The 17,248-nt window shown below is 36.2% G+C and overlaps 2 protein-coding genes across 4 annotated transcripts; one reads left to right on the forward strand and one right to left on the reverse strand.

The window, feature by feature from the left end:
- On the forward strand, positions 5,992-12,074 carry LOC109363278 (zinc finger CCCH domain-containing protein 48-like). Of its 3 annotated transcripts, XM_019609489.1 has the most exons (10): positions 5,992-6,155; positions 6,231-6,451; positions 6,925-7,020; positions 8,161-8,250; positions 8,358-8,459; positions 10,138-10,284; positions 10,395-10,514; positions 10,610-10,669; positions 11,502-11,599; positions 11,828-12,074. In XM_019609489.1, the coding sequence occupies exons 1-10, from the start codon at positions 6,014-6,016 to the stop codon at positions 11,970-11,972; spliced, it is 1,221 nt and encodes a 406-aa protein (XP_019465034.1). In that variant the 5' UTR covers positions 5,992-6,013; the 3' UTR covers positions 11,973-12,074. The 3 variants fall into 3 exon arrangements, with proteins under 3 accessions (XP_019465034.1, XP_019465033.1, XP_019465035.1); XM_019609488.1 differs by having other exon boundaries at positions 5,992-6,451; XM_019609490.1 differs by lacking the exon at positions 11,502-11,599 and having other exon boundaries at positions 5,992-6,451.
- LOC109325828 (sorbitol dehydrogenase) lies at positions 13,211-16,812 on the reverse strand. Its single transcript, XM_019558405.1, has 6 exons — positions 16,612-16,812; positions 16,445-16,512; positions 15,656-15,892; positions 14,866-15,156; positions 14,186-14,373; positions 13,211-13,672 (listed from the first exon to the last, which is right to left on the reverse strand). Exons 1-6 carry the CDS (start codon positions 16,727-16,729, stop codon positions 13,480-13,482), a joined length of 1,095 nt encoding a protein of 364 aa, XP_019413950.1. The 5' UTR covers positions 16,730-16,812; the 3' UTR covers positions 13,211-13,479.

Consider the following 17,248-nt stretch of genomic DNA (forward strand, 5'->3'; position numbering starts at 1 on the left):
TAAGGAAACATCTGTACTTAATCCCTACACGAAATCATTTGGTTAAGGACGGGTTTCTAGGGGAATAAAATATAACTCCTAACTTTTGAGGTAGTTGGGAGATCTGGGTGTCATATTCGAACAACATTATGTCATGATGTATTCTCTCTGACCTTGGGTTGCAGCGCGGTTAATTTCCCTTCCGTGAATGTGTAGGTTATCCAACTTCGAACGTCTTGAAACTAAACACGAAAACCAATCAACGATTCGCGAGTTAAGTCGTTTTCCTACTAACTCTAAGTTCAAGACATCATTTTAATCCATTCTAAGAACATCCAAGACTTTCATCTATCCGGTCCAAGATTCATATTCTTGAACCATCATTTATCCTCGAAAGTCTCGTTCACTATTCCTATTGTGTTCATGATCATTTCAACACATTTTCACAAGGATTGATCTCATCGTCAAAACGACATTTCGATTTAAAATATTCTTTGATTTCAAAATCATCATCTGTCATCGACATAAATAACATGCATATTTTCAAACACTAAAACAGCCCCATGAACAACAACATTTCATGGTTTCAAAACAATGATTTCTAAATTTTCAAAAACTCATTTTTCGCGTTCTTTTGTATAACAAGAGATAAGAAAAAATTTAGAAAATTTTGACGGTTGAAAATGTTAGTAACATGCGTATGATCCTCATACTAAAATTTTGTAACCAACTAACAGTTAGATTTCTAAGAGATTAAGAACAAAAGAGGAAGAATTAAATTTTACCTTGAAGTTCTTGAGAGACAAATGAAGAAGAAGAGGAAGAGGAAGAGAAAGAGGAAGAGGAAAAGGAAGAGGAAGAGGACTGACAGTTAGATTTCTAAGAGATTAAGAACAAAAGAGGAAGAATTAAATTTTACCTTGAAGTTCTTGAGAGCCAAATGATGAAGAAGAGGAGGAGGAGGAGGAGGAGGAGGAGAAGAAGAAGACGAAGAAGAAGAAGGAGAAGAAGGAGGAGAAGGAGGAGGAGAAGAAGGAGAAGAGGAAGAAAAAGAAGACGAAGAATGAAATGAAGAGCCAAGGGTTTCTCTACCTTTAATAGGCTCTTTAAGTAGAGTACTTCAGATTAGGAGAGGGCAAGCCAAGGGTTTCTCTAGGTTTGGTGGATCTTTTAAGGTGAATAAATCCGAGTTAAAGGGGGGGGGGGTAAGCCAAGGGTTTTCAAATAATAATGGTGAGATGGGTAAGTGAGAAGTTTATGGTTATTTGCATAAAAGATGAGTATTTTTGCTTGCTTGCCCAACAAGTTTCACTCAGGAACATGAGGTGACTTTTTTGGCGAAACATTCGTGATCAGACAATGCCCGAGCATTTTTGGTTAACATTCGACTGGATATAATATCTTCCAATTAAGGTTAGAATTTCGGAATGCCGAATTCAGAGTGAAAAATATTTAGAAATGCGTTTTGGACAAACTTGATATCTATCCTGACTCGAAATAATATTTTGAAGCCAATAGCAGGAAAACGATTTAACTCGCGAATCGCTAATTGGTTTTTGTGTTTAGTTTCAAGGCGATCGAAGTTGAACAAACTACGCATTCATAGAAAGGAAATCATTCGCACTACAACCCAAGGTGAGAGAGAATACATCATGACATAGTGGTGTCCGAATATGACACCCGGGTCTCCCAACCACCTCAAAAGTTGGGAGTTACTTATGTTTTAGTTAGAAACCTGTACTTAACCAAATGATTTCGTGTTTGGATTAAGTATGGATGTTTCCTTAGACTGTATGCCCCTAGGATAGTATAAAAGATCGAGTCTTATGGTTGTTATCCATGAAGGAACACCACTCGAGAAACTAAAACGCGTAGCAATTGAAAAAAGTGGTGGTATTCGATCCAGTCACGCCTGGGCGAGCTAGCCACTCCCGAGCGAGCCAGACACACCTGGCCACTAGACCAGCCACGCTTGGGCAAGCCAGACACGCCTGGCCACTGGACCATCCACGCTTGGGCAAGGGCCAGGCAGCATGATTGGCCTATTTTGGGCAGTTTTGGCTCCGAGCGATAGTACCTCACCTGAGCGAGACCTAGAGGGTGATTTTGACCAGTTTTTGGTGGATTTTTAGCTTGAGTGATAGTCCCCTCGCTCGAGCGAGAACCATGTAGGAAATTGAGTCTGTTTTGATGAAATTGTCGCTTGAGCGAGAGACAAGGAATGTTTTTGATTGCTTTTGATGAGTTGATTGCTTAGACAATAACTCTAACTTGAGTGAGAAGTATATTTAATGATTGGGAGAGATCGTGGCTCAAACGAGAAGAGCGGTGCCCAAACCAACAAACTTATACTGTCACTTTTGTTATTGTGCCTTATGTGGGCAAGGATTCTGACGAGGATGTCGTGAGCAAGGCTATCCCTATAAAGGATTACATGATATCACGCAACGAGGTCATCTGACCATAAGAGGCTTGACCGCGTGACCGTCCAGGGTAATTCAGTGATGGTTCGTAGTGGTAGGGATGTTATTCCTATATTACGTGATAACGTAAGATGAGGTCCCACAAGAAGCATTCCTTTGGAAGATGTCTTAGGATGGGCCAATCGATATAAAAGAATAATTAAAATATTTAATCTACTAACTTTGGTTAGTATGCATACTCATTATGAACAACGAAGTAGAGGAGAGGAAATTTATGGGAGACGAACGAGCCCCGTGATGTTGAGAGGGATTGTGATGACGGTGATTCGTTAGCAAAGTCTTGAGGGAGAGTCTAGGTGAGACGAGTCTCTTGTATTCCTGGATGAGGTATTCTGTTGTATCGGACAGTTCTCACAGCATAAACTAGACGATATCTGACAACCCCTCATTGCAATCAGGATCAATGAGAGGGATGCCCAGAAAGTGTTTGATACGACACCATCAAGAAATGGACAGATCTTCGAAACCAATCGACCATATATCCTTGCGAGAAATTTATTTTTTAGTTCGATCAAATTGGCTTGTTATGGTACTTGTACTCTTGATTATTTCCGAATAGTATATTGGGAGGATATTGGTGTAAGGATGGATCAAATAAGCATATCATGCATGCATTGAGAGTGTGAATATTGATCCTCATGATTCAAGTTATAACATCATTTCATCATTGTACATTATGTCTGTGATCTATATTATGTATATCATGCGTGTATGTCTAGATGTGATATTCTGTGTAATTTCACGTCGTCAATGAATTATATTCATTAGATGTCTTACTTTCTCTTCTTTTCTTTTCTTTTTGCTTATCTTCGGTTTGCGTTCTCGTTTAGATGGACCGTACGGCGAGGATTCGAAGCTACCGATTCTCGATGTCCTAGGAGGGGACATAGAGTAGTGATGGACATAGATATACCTATATAGGCCCTTGCGACTTAGAGTTGGAGATGGTTTGTGATGGCTCTACTAAGCGTTTTCCCTTCACAGCATGCGAACTTGGAGGCTTCTTTCACCTTACCTGCTCGAAGATTAGCACCTAGTGCCCCATCCCTTCAGTCTATGATTCCTCACGAACCCACTATTGCAGGACCATCTACCCGGAGACGGAGTTGGGGCGACATGCTCAATTCCCCACTAGAGAGGAGGGCTACTCAATGGACGATGCATGCTTTTCCGGCAGATGCGGGAGCGAGAAGTAGGTCGCAAGTTTCGTCCAATAAACCTGAAGAGAATGAGCTAGAAGCCGAGGAGAAGGATTGTGTGGAGTTAGTCTGTATAGAAGACTCCATTGAAGTGGTAGAACTCTTCTCCGATTTTGAGATGGAGGAGGACCCCAACGAGTGTCCTAGTACACTCGCTAACACTGGAGCTAGTCACTAGTGGTCATTTACATTCCTAGTTGCCCTTGAGGCGGGTATCTGTGTAGGGTATTGTAGTTGCTTTGAATAAACCAAACTATTGTATATATTTTTAGTTTGGACCAGGATGTATTCCACTTTACTTTTATATAAACGCTTTTAGTCAATTTCAATAAAGGATCATTCCACGAACTATTGTTGTCTTTTCCGCATTTTAGGTTACTTAATGTGATGTCCAGAAAAGCAATTAAATGTAAATGAAGAGTTTTACATTACACAAAAAAAAATTATCCATTTTTGGACAATATTGTTAAAGAAATTTGTGGGGCGTTACACCCTGTCTTCCTCTACATGTATTAGTCATCTTCAAACAATTGAATATGAGAATATGTATTTAAATTGGACAGAGGTCATCTATCTATAATGGTGTCTCATTTCCTATCTCGAACCAATCAGAATATTACGTTTTATTTTTAAAAAATTTCTTTTATTCACGTGACAACATGTAATTGACTCGGGATAGAAAATGTGACATTGTTGAACACTCTCTATCCGTTTAAATTATGAGAAAAAGATCTATACATTAACATTATAAGAGTTTTATATGTTATTAGTGCATTATCCACCATTGATTTTTAATCATCATTTATTCTTCACAAAAAGTAATACAAGTGACCGATGAATCTTTATTGCATAGATATTATACTCTTAAATCATACATTAAAAAAAACGAGGAAAATGATGTGCGATGTACTTCTATCAATAGTTTCTAACCACGTTACTCTCTCTCCGCCCATAAACCAATCCATATATGATTAAGCTCCTCAGCCAATCTCCTAAGACTGTTATTTTTAAAAGTTCAAAAATATTAAGGCTAGCCATAAGAATTCATCTTTGGAGAAATGAATACATCAACCATGACACCCATCTCATTAACATTCACGATATTACCTTCTCATCAAAATGATTAGAAAAATGGTGAAATATTAACTCGTTTCTCTTTGTCCTTCGCATTGACTTCTCATTATGACAATATAACCTCCACCTCCATTAACATCTTCTCATGCTCATGGGTTTTTCTCTAAACCCTAAGATCTAATCCTCTATAAAACTTAGGTGACTATTTTATACTCTTTTTCTCCCACCTACTTTTTCTTCCAGTATGGCTAGTATTTTCTTGCATTCATATTAGAAAATACTTATACAATAAAATATTTCTCATAATTATCAGGGTTAGGGATAGGCTAAGCCGCCTAATAGGATCTTACAACCTATATACATTCAGCATTATCAGGATTGACCAATAACAAGCTTAAGGCTTTCTTTAAATGCTTTTTAAATAAGCTTATACATCAAACTAAGTTTTCAAAATGTTTATCTATTAAGGAAAGCCTACTTATAATTAAACCTTTTTAAATAAGCATGTAGTTCATACTATGTTTTTAAAATGGTTAACTCATATTTTAATAAAAATGTTAAGGAAAGCCTACAATAGAGATCTATTAGAGATCTATTGTATCATATCATATTCTATAAGTTATGTTTTCAAAATTGGTCATAAATAATATATGAGACAAGATCGGAGATAATTGTTCAGTAAATCTAAACTTGTAACCCCAATGTACATTGATTCCTTGATAAAAATTTAGTGACACAAGTCCTATGTTAGTACAATCGAATATCCTTCGCAATTCATGGTAGCTTTGTAATTTGATGTGCACGTAGACATCACGCTTTGTCGCGTCGTTTCATCACATCCTTCTCTTGCAAACTGCACTGCAATCTCAACACAACAGCTTCATTCTCTCCCAAATCGAACACTGCATCTAAATTAGCCTTCTTTTACATGCTTCCTTCTTCGAACCATCACACTCTCAGCACCAACACCACAAATTCATGATCATACTACACTTCCCTCCAACTCCAACACCACAAATTCATGATCATACTACACTTCCCTCATCCTCTCAGCACACACCATCACACTCACGCGCTCTCAGTCCCTCTCACGTGCTCAATTTTGGATTCCAATTCAACCTTGTTGAGCTCACGATCCACCTTTAACCTTCTCAAATTCTTCGAATTGAAGCCAAAGGTAGAAACTTTCAGGTTCATTCCTTCCGATTCCAACACCAACTCAGGAAAAGAAATCACAATTCGCAGCAACCAATATCTTATTGAATATTCAATCAATCAATGGACGTAGATGGGGGAAACAAGCGCGTGTTCAACCGACTCGGTGGAACCGCGGGTGATCCAAGAAACCAGAAAGTGTGCTATCATTGGCTAGCGGGAAAGTGCAATCGTCACCCATGCCAGTTTCTTCATAGTGAGTTGCCTCCTCACAACTCCAATGGCGCCTTTTCCAATAGGCCTTATGGGTCTGGGGAAAATTTAAGCTTTAACGGTCCTTCGCGCCGGACATCGAATTTCAACACATGGGGGCGTGGAGGTGGGGGCAGAGGTGGCGGTAGAGGTGGTGGCCGCAGTGGAGAAGTAGTTATGAAGGGTGATAAAATTTGTAATTATTGGGTTCAGGGGAATTGTAGTTTTGGAGAGAGATGTAAGTTCCTTCATTCTTGGAGTTTAGGAGATGGTTTTTCTTTGTTGACCCAGCTTGAAGGCCATGAGAAGGTAAAATTTGGTCTTAGTGAAGAATCATGTTACTATAGAATCCGGTTGATTGTGAATTCTATGCAATATGCATTGTAACATGGTACAATACAATTCTCTAATTGCTTGTGTTGATGTTTTCCAATAACTTTAGACATGTTATGTATTTATTGATGAGTTGTTAGTTGTTACACTTGTTAGGTTTAGATTTTCATTGGAGAAAACTAGAATAGCACCACAAGCATCCAAATAAGTGTGCCGAGTATTGTCCCTGTAACGTTGGGACCATTGAATATTTTATAACGTACACTACACACCCATATTTACAGTTTTGAATAGTGCATATGTTGCCCCATGCATGATTCACCATGAACAAGAGTTTATATTAACGTTATGTGTTGTGACATGTTATTTGTTTTCATGTTTATGAATTTGCATTTCTTTGGGTAATAGTAGTATTGATGAGACGAGTTGTGGTTTTATTGACTGAATAGGTTGTAAGTGGAATAGTCTTTCCCTCCGGTTCGAATCAGCTTTATACGGGAAGTACTGATGAGACTGTAAGGGTTTGGGACTGCCAGTCTGGACAGGTTTGTTACAATTGGTGTCTGATAATCATTGTCAGACACTTCTCTCTATGATACATCTCCATGAATTAAGGACATTCTTAGTGTATTATAGGAATATATTTGTACTGATTTTTGTTTTTAAATTAATTTAATTGTTACTAGGTAGTCAATCGCCTGACAGAAGCGGGTGATAGCGGAATCACAGTGTGGTTTGGGGGGTCATCGCAACGCTATTGAATTGACCAGTCAACAGTGTCGCGTCTCTGCGTCACAGGTGGCGTGGGCCGCTGTCGAGGCCACAATAGTGGGTTTGGCAGCGAGTTTCGCCAGTGACGGGGACAACCTCCAACGGCAAGAAAATGCAGCTCCTCAATTCATTTGAAAACCCTAAGCTGTTGCATTGCCCAATTGGGACACCCATTGTGATTTTTTTAATTCTATTACTTCAGTTGCCGCATTTCATACTAACTGTTATTAATGGGCAGTGGTGTATTATGTCTCTTGCATTTGGAGTTTTTGCCTTTTACGTTTTATGCAGTTGTTTTGTGACTTGCCTTTTGTGGTGTGTTGTCTTATGCATGGACTTTTAAAACTTTATACAATGTATGTTATGGTTTATCTTCTGTGACTAAGAAACAGAAGGTTCATTGGGGTTTCATCTTCTCTTTTACATCCTCTGTTTTCATTTTCTTCAAATTCTTCAAAATACTTTCTAGTTAATTATTTTAAGAAACTCTTTTGATTATTGATTATGATAGAGCATTATTGCGTCATTCAATCCTTGTAGTTGACTCCACCTAGTGGGATCAAGGCTTTGGTTGTTGTTTTCATTATTGACTATAAATGTCCTTTAATTGTGTATTTTTTATATTTGAACATTTAAATCATTTATACTGTTTCCTTAAATGTCGAATAGTGGACATACCACTACCCACTATTCCATTTATAGAGTTTTTGGTGCCTGCCACACTGCTCAGCTATCCAGAATTGACTACTTAGAATTGTCATCACTTTTCACTTCTTTATTTCCTTTTCAAATTTCCAAATTCAAAGTCAGCAGTTGGCATTTCATTCGCTCTCTCTTTTGCTTAGTTGTGCTTCTGAGCTCATAGATAAGAAAGGTAATAGCATTGATCTGACTCTGTTTATGTTCCAAAACAGTGTGCAGCTGCGATCAATCTTGGTGGTGAAGTAGGTTGCATGATCAGTGAAGGTCCTTGGGTTTTTGTTGGCATACCCAATTTTGTCAAGGTAAAAAAGGGCACACATCGGCATTTGTTTTTTATACAGTCTTCATGCCACTTATAGCAGCATGATCATGACTGATGTCCTGTTTGGTTGATGACATTGGAATGCAGGCGTGGAACACACAAAACTTATTGGAGCTAAGTCTTAGCGGTCCCGTCGGACAAGTTTATGCTCTTTCTGTGATTAACGATATGCTCTTTGCCGGTACGCAGGTAAATCTTTTTCGTTTCCATTGACTACAGACTCTACAGTTTTCCCCACTCGTACAACCATTAACTTATTTGTTTTATTCAGAGTCATGCTTTATTTCCTGATGCAATCTTTGTTTCGGATGAGGATTATTTTGTTAGTGCTTAGGGCCTGTTTGATGAAACGGAGAAGTTCCTTTAGGTCTTTCTATGTATCGAACTTCATAGAATGGTATTTTGCATATTTTGGGACTAAATGTTCCTGAACTACTTATGGATGATAATCTTGGGGTGCATTTTAGGGCTGGTATGATAAGGAATGGTAGGAGAGAAATATGGACATCATCATATTAAATATATGGGTGGCTTCCTTTTGAAAACAAGAGGGAACCATTTAAATTGATTTTCTGATCTATAATTATAGATTCAAATTTTCTGTTGGCCACTTTTATGTGAAAGTTTAACTTGCAGAGTTGTAAGGGGAATGGGCAGGGGATGAAGGATGATATGATTGGAAATTTGGAATTGGAAGTAATTATGTGGCACAACCGAAAGTCCCTTATTGCATATGTGAAGGATTGGATGATGCTATGTAAACACTAAGAACTTCTTACTAAAACAACTTATGTTTGCCCTTACAATCATGTGGTTAGCATAGCTGATTGTCTTATGCTGCTTGAAAAAATGTTGCCCGAGTTATGATCAGTTGGAACTGTGGGAAATACCGCATTCACCTTGTGAAGATTTTGGGCAATAAGCCGTCGATTAGGCATAGCAAGGACCTCTACTGTTGGACATTTGAGTGGGAGACTGTCATACCCTAACTCATTGGATACGTGATGGATTGAATGATGCCATATGGGCACTATGAATTATATACTATAATAACTTCGGTGAAAAATTTAGACATGGTTGGCCTACCAGTTGGTCTTCAATTAGTTGGACTTAGGGTGTGAGTGTGACAAACTATGTGAGATGGGTTGCAAAGAGGATGGAAGATTGTAACTTGAATGAAAAATAGGTGAAAGAGAAAGCATGTAGACTATGAACATGAACTGATTTTCCCAGTCAAAACTATGCTTACAATATGATAGGAAGTATAATAATATTATGATGTTTGTTGTGTGGTTTATTAGAAAGGGGATAGGATAGAATATTATAGTTTAGTATTTAGATTTAATTAAATATTAATATTACATCTAAAATTCTAGAATGTTCTTATAATGTTAGATGATGACACTTGTATGGTCATCATCATCTTAAGGTTCTTTATTTTCTTTAAATAGTATCTTGCTCTTGTAATGGAAGGAATCAAGGAAATATGAATATTATCTTTTAGTTTTATCTCTTTCCTTAAGAGTAGAATAATTATAGTTTGATTCCTTGATAGGAGGAATTTGTTCCCTATCACAATATCACAATATTTCTTAATAGTCTCTTTTTATTTATGAAAATACATTATGATATTAATATTTTTTAAGGTTGAAGTTTGCTTATAGTATGATATTAAATCTCCCTTGAAGTATAGGGTAGATAGCCAGTAGCCATTCTTAGTAATTGGCCCATTTAGGGTCCATAATTTAAATCCCAGTTTGATGAAGTTTTACTTTTTAAATGAAATTAAACTGTTTTGTACACATCTTTACCTGGGTTTAGCATATCATCTTAGCTTTTGATCTGAATTGAAATACCTCTCTTTCAGGATGGATCTATATTAGTTTGGAAGTTTAATTTAACTGCCAACTGCTTTGAACCAGCTGCATCACTTAAAGGTCATTCCCGTGGTGTTGTTTCATTAGTTGTTGGGGCTAATAGACTCTACTCTGGTTCAATGGACAACACAATAAGAGTAAGCACACCTTGGTATCATAGAACTCTCTGCCTTTATTGCCATTTTGTAGTTCTAGGTTTTCGATTGCTAATTTTATTTGTATCTTCTAAGTGGTTGCTATCTTTCAGGTCTGGAACCTTGAAACCCTGCAGTGTTTACAGACACTTTCAGAGCACACTTCTGTGGTGATGTCCGTACTCTGCTGGGACCAGTTCCTTTTATCTTGTTCATTGGACAAGACAGTCAAGGTTGGTTATACACTATATATCTAATAAATAAATAGAAATTAGAAGATTTGTTATGTAATAATTTTTTTTGGCTTTGTTTCTTTTGGGTTCTGCAGGTGTGGTTTGCCACAGAAAGTGGAAACCTTGAAGTGACATACACTCATCATGAAGAAAATGTAAGGATAAATTCATTTTTTTTTCATTGATAGTTGGAATTATATATGATATTATGTTGCTGTTCCAGTTTGAAATGTGGATATTTGATACCTTATACCTTGTGATCATAGGAATTATGAACTTATTGAAATTATATCACCATAATTTAAAAATTATATTAACTTTATTCGAGCTTCTTATAATGAGTATGACCCGTTTCGGCATCTATCCTAATAGGGATTTGATCACGAAGGCTTCTATATATATAATCATCGTATTTGAAGTTCTTTCCTTTGTGGTACATGAGATTGTAAATGTTTTATTAGATTATTATTTTATATAAATATAAATCCTATCACAGAGAAAACCTAGGAAAAGAACTTACGAATTCAACAAGGCTTTCAACTCTCTCTGGGTATCTGAAATAACAATTCCCTTATAGCATCCTTGAGTAATGATTTGAGCACAACTGAGTAGCCAATGAGCAATAAGTTTTGGAGTTTGATCACTATGTATCAGTGTCACATTAAAATTGCTCTTATAACAGACTTTTAATACATTAGAAAACAACATATATCACATTTTCTGTTTCTATATTTGTACTGTATTATCATATTAAAGGGATTCTATGAGTAACTTTTGTCCCAGGCATAGCAATAATTTTTTTCTGAATATTGTGAAAACAGGAAGCATTTACTGTTTTTTGTATTCTCAAATTGGTGTATATTACTTGCATATTTCTTACAAACGATTTGTGGCTTTAGGGATTTGTTATAGGGTATGGGGTGGCTTTAGGGATTTGTTATAGGGTATGGGGTGGCTTTCATGATGTTTTTTGTATTCTGCCTGTAGGGTATAGTTACCCTCTGTGGGATGCATGATTCACAAGGCAAGCCCATTTTGGTGTGTTCTTGCAATGATAATACTGTGCGCCTCTATGATCTGCCATCGTAAGTATCTACCTTTTTAAGCTCTCATTTTCTTCTTTTTTCTTTTACTAGGACCGAGTGTTTTGAAATTTATTCTGTTACTGATGAGAGCTGAAGCTTTATGCCAGAAAAGCTGCTTGTGGTTCTTTTCAATGTTTTACATGCTTTGTATATTTTGCAAGTTATTAATTCCTCTCCCTGCATATAAATGGAACTTATTCTTAATTCTTTGGTCCATTTGTTGTTTAGATTTGCAGAGAGAGGCAAGATATTCACAAAACAGGAAGTAAGAGCAATTCAGTCAGGGCCTGGTGGCATATTCTTCACTGGTGATGGAACAGGTCAAGTGAAAGTGTGGAATTGGATACCTGAGCCAACTACTTCTATCCAATAAAGTAGATTGTGTGCCTTTTAATTGATTTGGTAGTTTTTATGGTCTTCCTTTTTGTAATTTTTTGCTGCAAGAAGGGACTTCAGGGTGAGGATGTGATTGGGAGTAGGTAACTTAAGTTTGCGTTAGTTATTTTACATTTAGAATTTTGAGCTGTGATTTTAGTGTTGAGTGAGTATCCTTGGCACAAAGTTGTGCTCAAGTAGGCATGCTATTTTGTAACATTTTGCAGCATTACACCATTATTTAGCATTTATAATGCATTTGTATACACCAAATAAAGCATTAAGAAGTGACCGCAAGGTTATCCTTCTTTTCTCGGATTTAGATATAAATTGAATTTAGATTAAACTTATATTTCTGTTAATTAGTAGCACTAGCATCTACAATCACTGGCCTCTGTTTTGTTTGTTCTAGCAGCCTAAAAGACCAGTCTTGAGTTATGGCCATATCGAATACCTCCCTCTTCTACTTTGCCTCGTTAATTTAATTACCAACCAGCTACACTTAGTCACAAAAGGACCACTCATGGCCATGCTATTGCCTAGAACCACAATGCAGCCAAGCACATTTTCAACTTGGATGGAACAATTATAGTTGTACATGGTTAACTCTACCTTGTGTTTTTAAGTTGTGTTAAAAATAGCTTATAAAATATGTTTTGTGATGTGCTAGATTGCTGCCAACTTGTATTCTGCATTAGTCTGCTACACTTTGTTATGCTAACTGCTGGAGCTTTAGGCAGTTTATTTTTGTATACACAACATAGAATGAGGACTTTCCTATGGCATTGTAGACAATGCTGCTATAACATATTTTGCCTGTGAATGCATGGCAAGTATAATTACGAACTACCTCATTCTATACAACTTTAGAAGGGAGTTTTATAGGAACTTCGATTGCGTAGAATGCATGTTTACAATTCATTGAGTACTTAGATACTTCAAAGTATCATGATATGAAAAAAACTACTGGCCAAGCAAGCAATGCTCCCAATTCTTTCAAAGCACACAACAAGATATAACACTTTGTTGTCAGTGACCCAGTTATGTCTCGAGTCACATAGCTTCTTGCTAAAATAAGCTACTGGGTTCTGTGCTCTTTGTGAGAGAGGACATCTACTGTCCCAAAACAGAGCATAAAATTCTAGTAACGTTGAAAGGAAAATGTTTCTGGGACATCAAAATAGGCACATCATATGACATTTCTTTGCTTTTTTGACATATAACAAAGATAAAAGAGAGAGATAGGAATAAATGTATAGGATATCAAAGATGGTAATCTAAACATAATGTTTGAATACAATGACTCAACAAGCATAGGACCAGTACATAATTTATCTTTTAGAAAGGCAAAATAAGTAGCAGCTTCTACATATTTTACTAGTTCTTATTGAAGCCACTTTATTTATAACTCAAACTATACATTGGTATTCTACATGAGCATGAGTATGAACATGTACATGTGTATATTTTGTTCCAAGTAAGGTGGTAAAGTTGCAGCTCAGAATCTAAAGATTGAACATGACTTTAATGGCATTACCCCCGCGAGCACTTGTTTCGAAGGCTTCTTCCACTTCCTTTTGAGAGAACCCAAACCTGTGAGTTATAAGGGGTTTTACATCGATTTTGCCACTCCTCAGAAACTCAAGGCAAAGAGGCCATGTGTTCTTATAGCGGAAAATGCCAATCACATCAACTTCCCTGTATTTTGTATAATAAAACATCATATTATTTAACACTACATGAATGAATACAAATTAATGCATGGTTAAACAAAACAACTCATGTAAATCTTTCTGAAGTTGCTTCATAACATGAAGAAGTGCCCATTAAACTTGAATGAAGATAATGTATATATTTTATCTTTTAACACATTTATACTCATTTAATTTCCGACCCTCCCAGAGTTCAATTTTATGTTGTGTTTGCAATGTAGACGGGACATAATAGAATTGGAAATAATAGAAAGGAACAAGAATACATTAATAGAGTGGTTTTTCTATGGAACAAAATGACTAAAATGTCTCACTTTTCAACATCGTGTTTTTCTATGTTAGATAGTTGTTTTCCTTATAATACATTCTATTGGAATTGAGAACACCTCAAGTCCCAAAAGCTAATGGAAGATTGCACAAGTCATTATAAGGTATACTTTGCCCATATACCCCGCATTAAAGTGGGATCTTAACAAAGACGAAGACCAAAGTTTCATACCTTGCAGCAGCTGGGGTGAGTGGGACTGTCATTATAGAATGGCCCATTCCCACTAGGCAAACTTTGCCACCTGCCTGAGTAGCATTCAGTGCTGTTGACATGGTTTTGTTAAAACCGGCACAATCAAGAGTAACATCAATACCAGCTCCCATAGCCTTGTGTATCTGTATAACTTCATCAGCAACATCCTGCAAAGCAGTGTATTTAAATTTTGGTTTAATTGGTGTTTATAGAAACATCCACAAATGCACAGTAAATATTTAAACTTCCCATAGGTGTCGATATTTGAATGGTATTTTTTCAAAAGGTTATTGAAGAAACCAAAATACTAAAAGCTAACAATCATAACAAATCGAAATGAAGCAGTGGACTTTTAAGGAAAAGAACATATAACAATGTGAACAACTAGGCATCACCTGAATATACAAGAAATGAAGAAAGCAACAGATAGCTAGTAAATCTGTCAATTTTAATGCCAATTATGGTAAAATTCCAGTTATCTTCTTCATTCTTCTTAAAATCATTGTTTGTGGACTGGCACAACATTAACAGCCGCTCAACATACAAGAAAATTACCATAACGACACATACAAGTAGTATTGCTGAAAGGGATTGTTTGAGATGCTAAATGTTAAGGAAGAAAATATGGTACACTTTCGGGAGGTGGGGATTTAAGTTACCTCAATGTTTGTTGAAACTTTAACAATATCATCGGCACCGAGATTCTTAGCAACAGATAAACGATGGTCATCTACATCCACAATGACAATCCTAGGTGCTCCAAAAGCGCGAGCTGCAAGCAGTGTAACAAGTCCTATGGGTCCTGCACCCATGATCAATACATTTGTCTCAGGTCCAATATTTGCTCGCCTACAAGCATGAACGCCAACGCTTAAGGGTTCACACATTGCCCCTTCCTCCAAGCTCACATTCTGTGGTAGTTTAAAACAAAGATCTGCTGGATGCACTATCTGCAAAGTCCAAAAATGCACCTCAAACCTTAGTCTTCATTTCGTTGGAGCCGATCAATTTCACCACATTGAAGTATGGTGACGAGAATATATGAATACGTGGTAACACAGTTTTAATTATAAACATACTGAAAACCATGATTATGAATGTAATAATGTATTTTAACCAGTCAGGATTATATGCACTTGTGAAATTATAGGACAAGCCTTTAATAATAATACTTTTGCATGAAATGATATAGTGCATTTAACTTAATAATACTTAATAGTTTGCACAAACATTTATACAGAATGATAACAACAGACAACATTATCTAATCCTAGACAATTGATAAAACTAAAGTTAAAATAAGGTTAAGACTTAAGAATATCAGTTAGAATTCTGTTACTGACTAATGGTGTTTTGGTACCATGAGATTTCACTAGATTTTGTATCAGATAGTTGTTGCCTTATGTGTAGAATTGCCAAGTCTAATTTGAATTGTGGATTCTTTCATACCTGATTCGCAAGAGAACCATGAACCGGTGGAGTAGCAAAAAACTTCATATCAGGGCATAGATTATACCGACCTTGTTTGCAGGGATCACAACGCCAACAACTGATCCCGGGCTCAATTGCCACACGGTCACCAGGCTCCAAACTCGTTACCTGACTGCCAACTTCTACTATGATCCCAGCACACTCATGTCCAATAACCATTGGCTCTTTAACTATAAAGTCTGCACATCTCAGTGTCTGAAAGTAGATAAAACAAAAAAATTGAAACTTTTCACCGGAAAGAATATAGATAAACGAAGAAATAAACTCTTTAATCAAAACTTTAAACCCAGGCCAAGAATTATTCTTACTGAAAAGTACTTAAATAAGCACACACTAACCCAATTACATGATTAGTTATGCTATATTACAATAGTTAATGGTTAATTAACTGTTTTATATACTGTCATTGTATCATCTACGATTCATACTTAAACTCCTCAAAAAAATTAATCGAAATGAAATCATGAATGATGTAGTGATTGTGTATAAACTTTTATACTGAAAACGCATAGATTTTACACTCTTCTATTAATTAGTGATGTAATTAGCCTAGCACTACAATTTCATACAAAGTATTTCACCATTTTACAGTTACTAGGAATGCAATATGCCACATGATTCATTTGGGTACACAGTTTTTCACTTTTACATTATTATTTCAAGAGTTTCTTTAGGTAAATCTGATCCTTATTGCAACTATTATAATATGCATAGTCCCCAATACAAGTTTTGTTCAATAATATATACCTTGAGGTAGTGAACATCACTCCCACATATACCAACAGCTTTTACTCTAACTCTGACATCATGGGGTCCTTTCAAAACACCACAAAATGAAGTAAATCAATAATTTTTACGAAGAAAACAAAAACAGAATTAAATCATAGGTAGTGTAATGAGAATAATAATAATACCAATAGAAGGAAGATTAAAAGGTTGAATCTTGAGAGTGTTAATAGCAACAAGCCAAGCAGCCATGTTCTGTTCTTCACCATCTCCATGATCAACAATTGACATTCCTCCTTTGCCCATTGCTTAACTCAATTCAACAACTCTCTTTCTCTCTCAATTCTATAACTCTCTTTCTCTCTCAATTCTATAACTCTCTTTCTTCAACTATATAACTTTATATATAGTAATATAGATATTATCTATTTATTATAAATAAATGAATGGTTGTTGTGTTTATCTGCTTAGTCACTTTTTTGGTTAGTGCTAATGGGCTTTGAGGTATATCCTTGGTCCATGTTCTAAGTGACCGTCTCAGTTTTGACATAACATAACAAGACATTATCAACCTACTAGTGGCTTAAATTTTTTTATGAACAATTGGTATTAGAACAAAGAACTTTCACTCAGGTACTGAATAATAATGTTATTTATTATTAAAAAAGTGAAAAAACACAAATGTTGTGGGTAGATAAATACTATCGCCCCTAGTAATAATGGCAGTAAAACCATCCTCCCCTATGTTGAAGGTTATGGCATGTGTTGTTGAAATTTTTTTATTGATTTAGATTTTATTATATTTTTAAACAAAAAATTATAAAT

Source organism: Lupinus angustifolius, chromosome LG13, assembly GCF_001865875.1.
Source record: "Lupinus angustifolius cultivar Tanjil chromosome LG13, LupAngTanjil_v1.0, whole genome shotgun sequence".
Classification (NCBI taxonomy): Eukaryota; Viridiplantae; Streptophyta; class Magnoliopsida; order Fabales; family Fabaceae; genus Lupinus; species Lupinus angustifolius.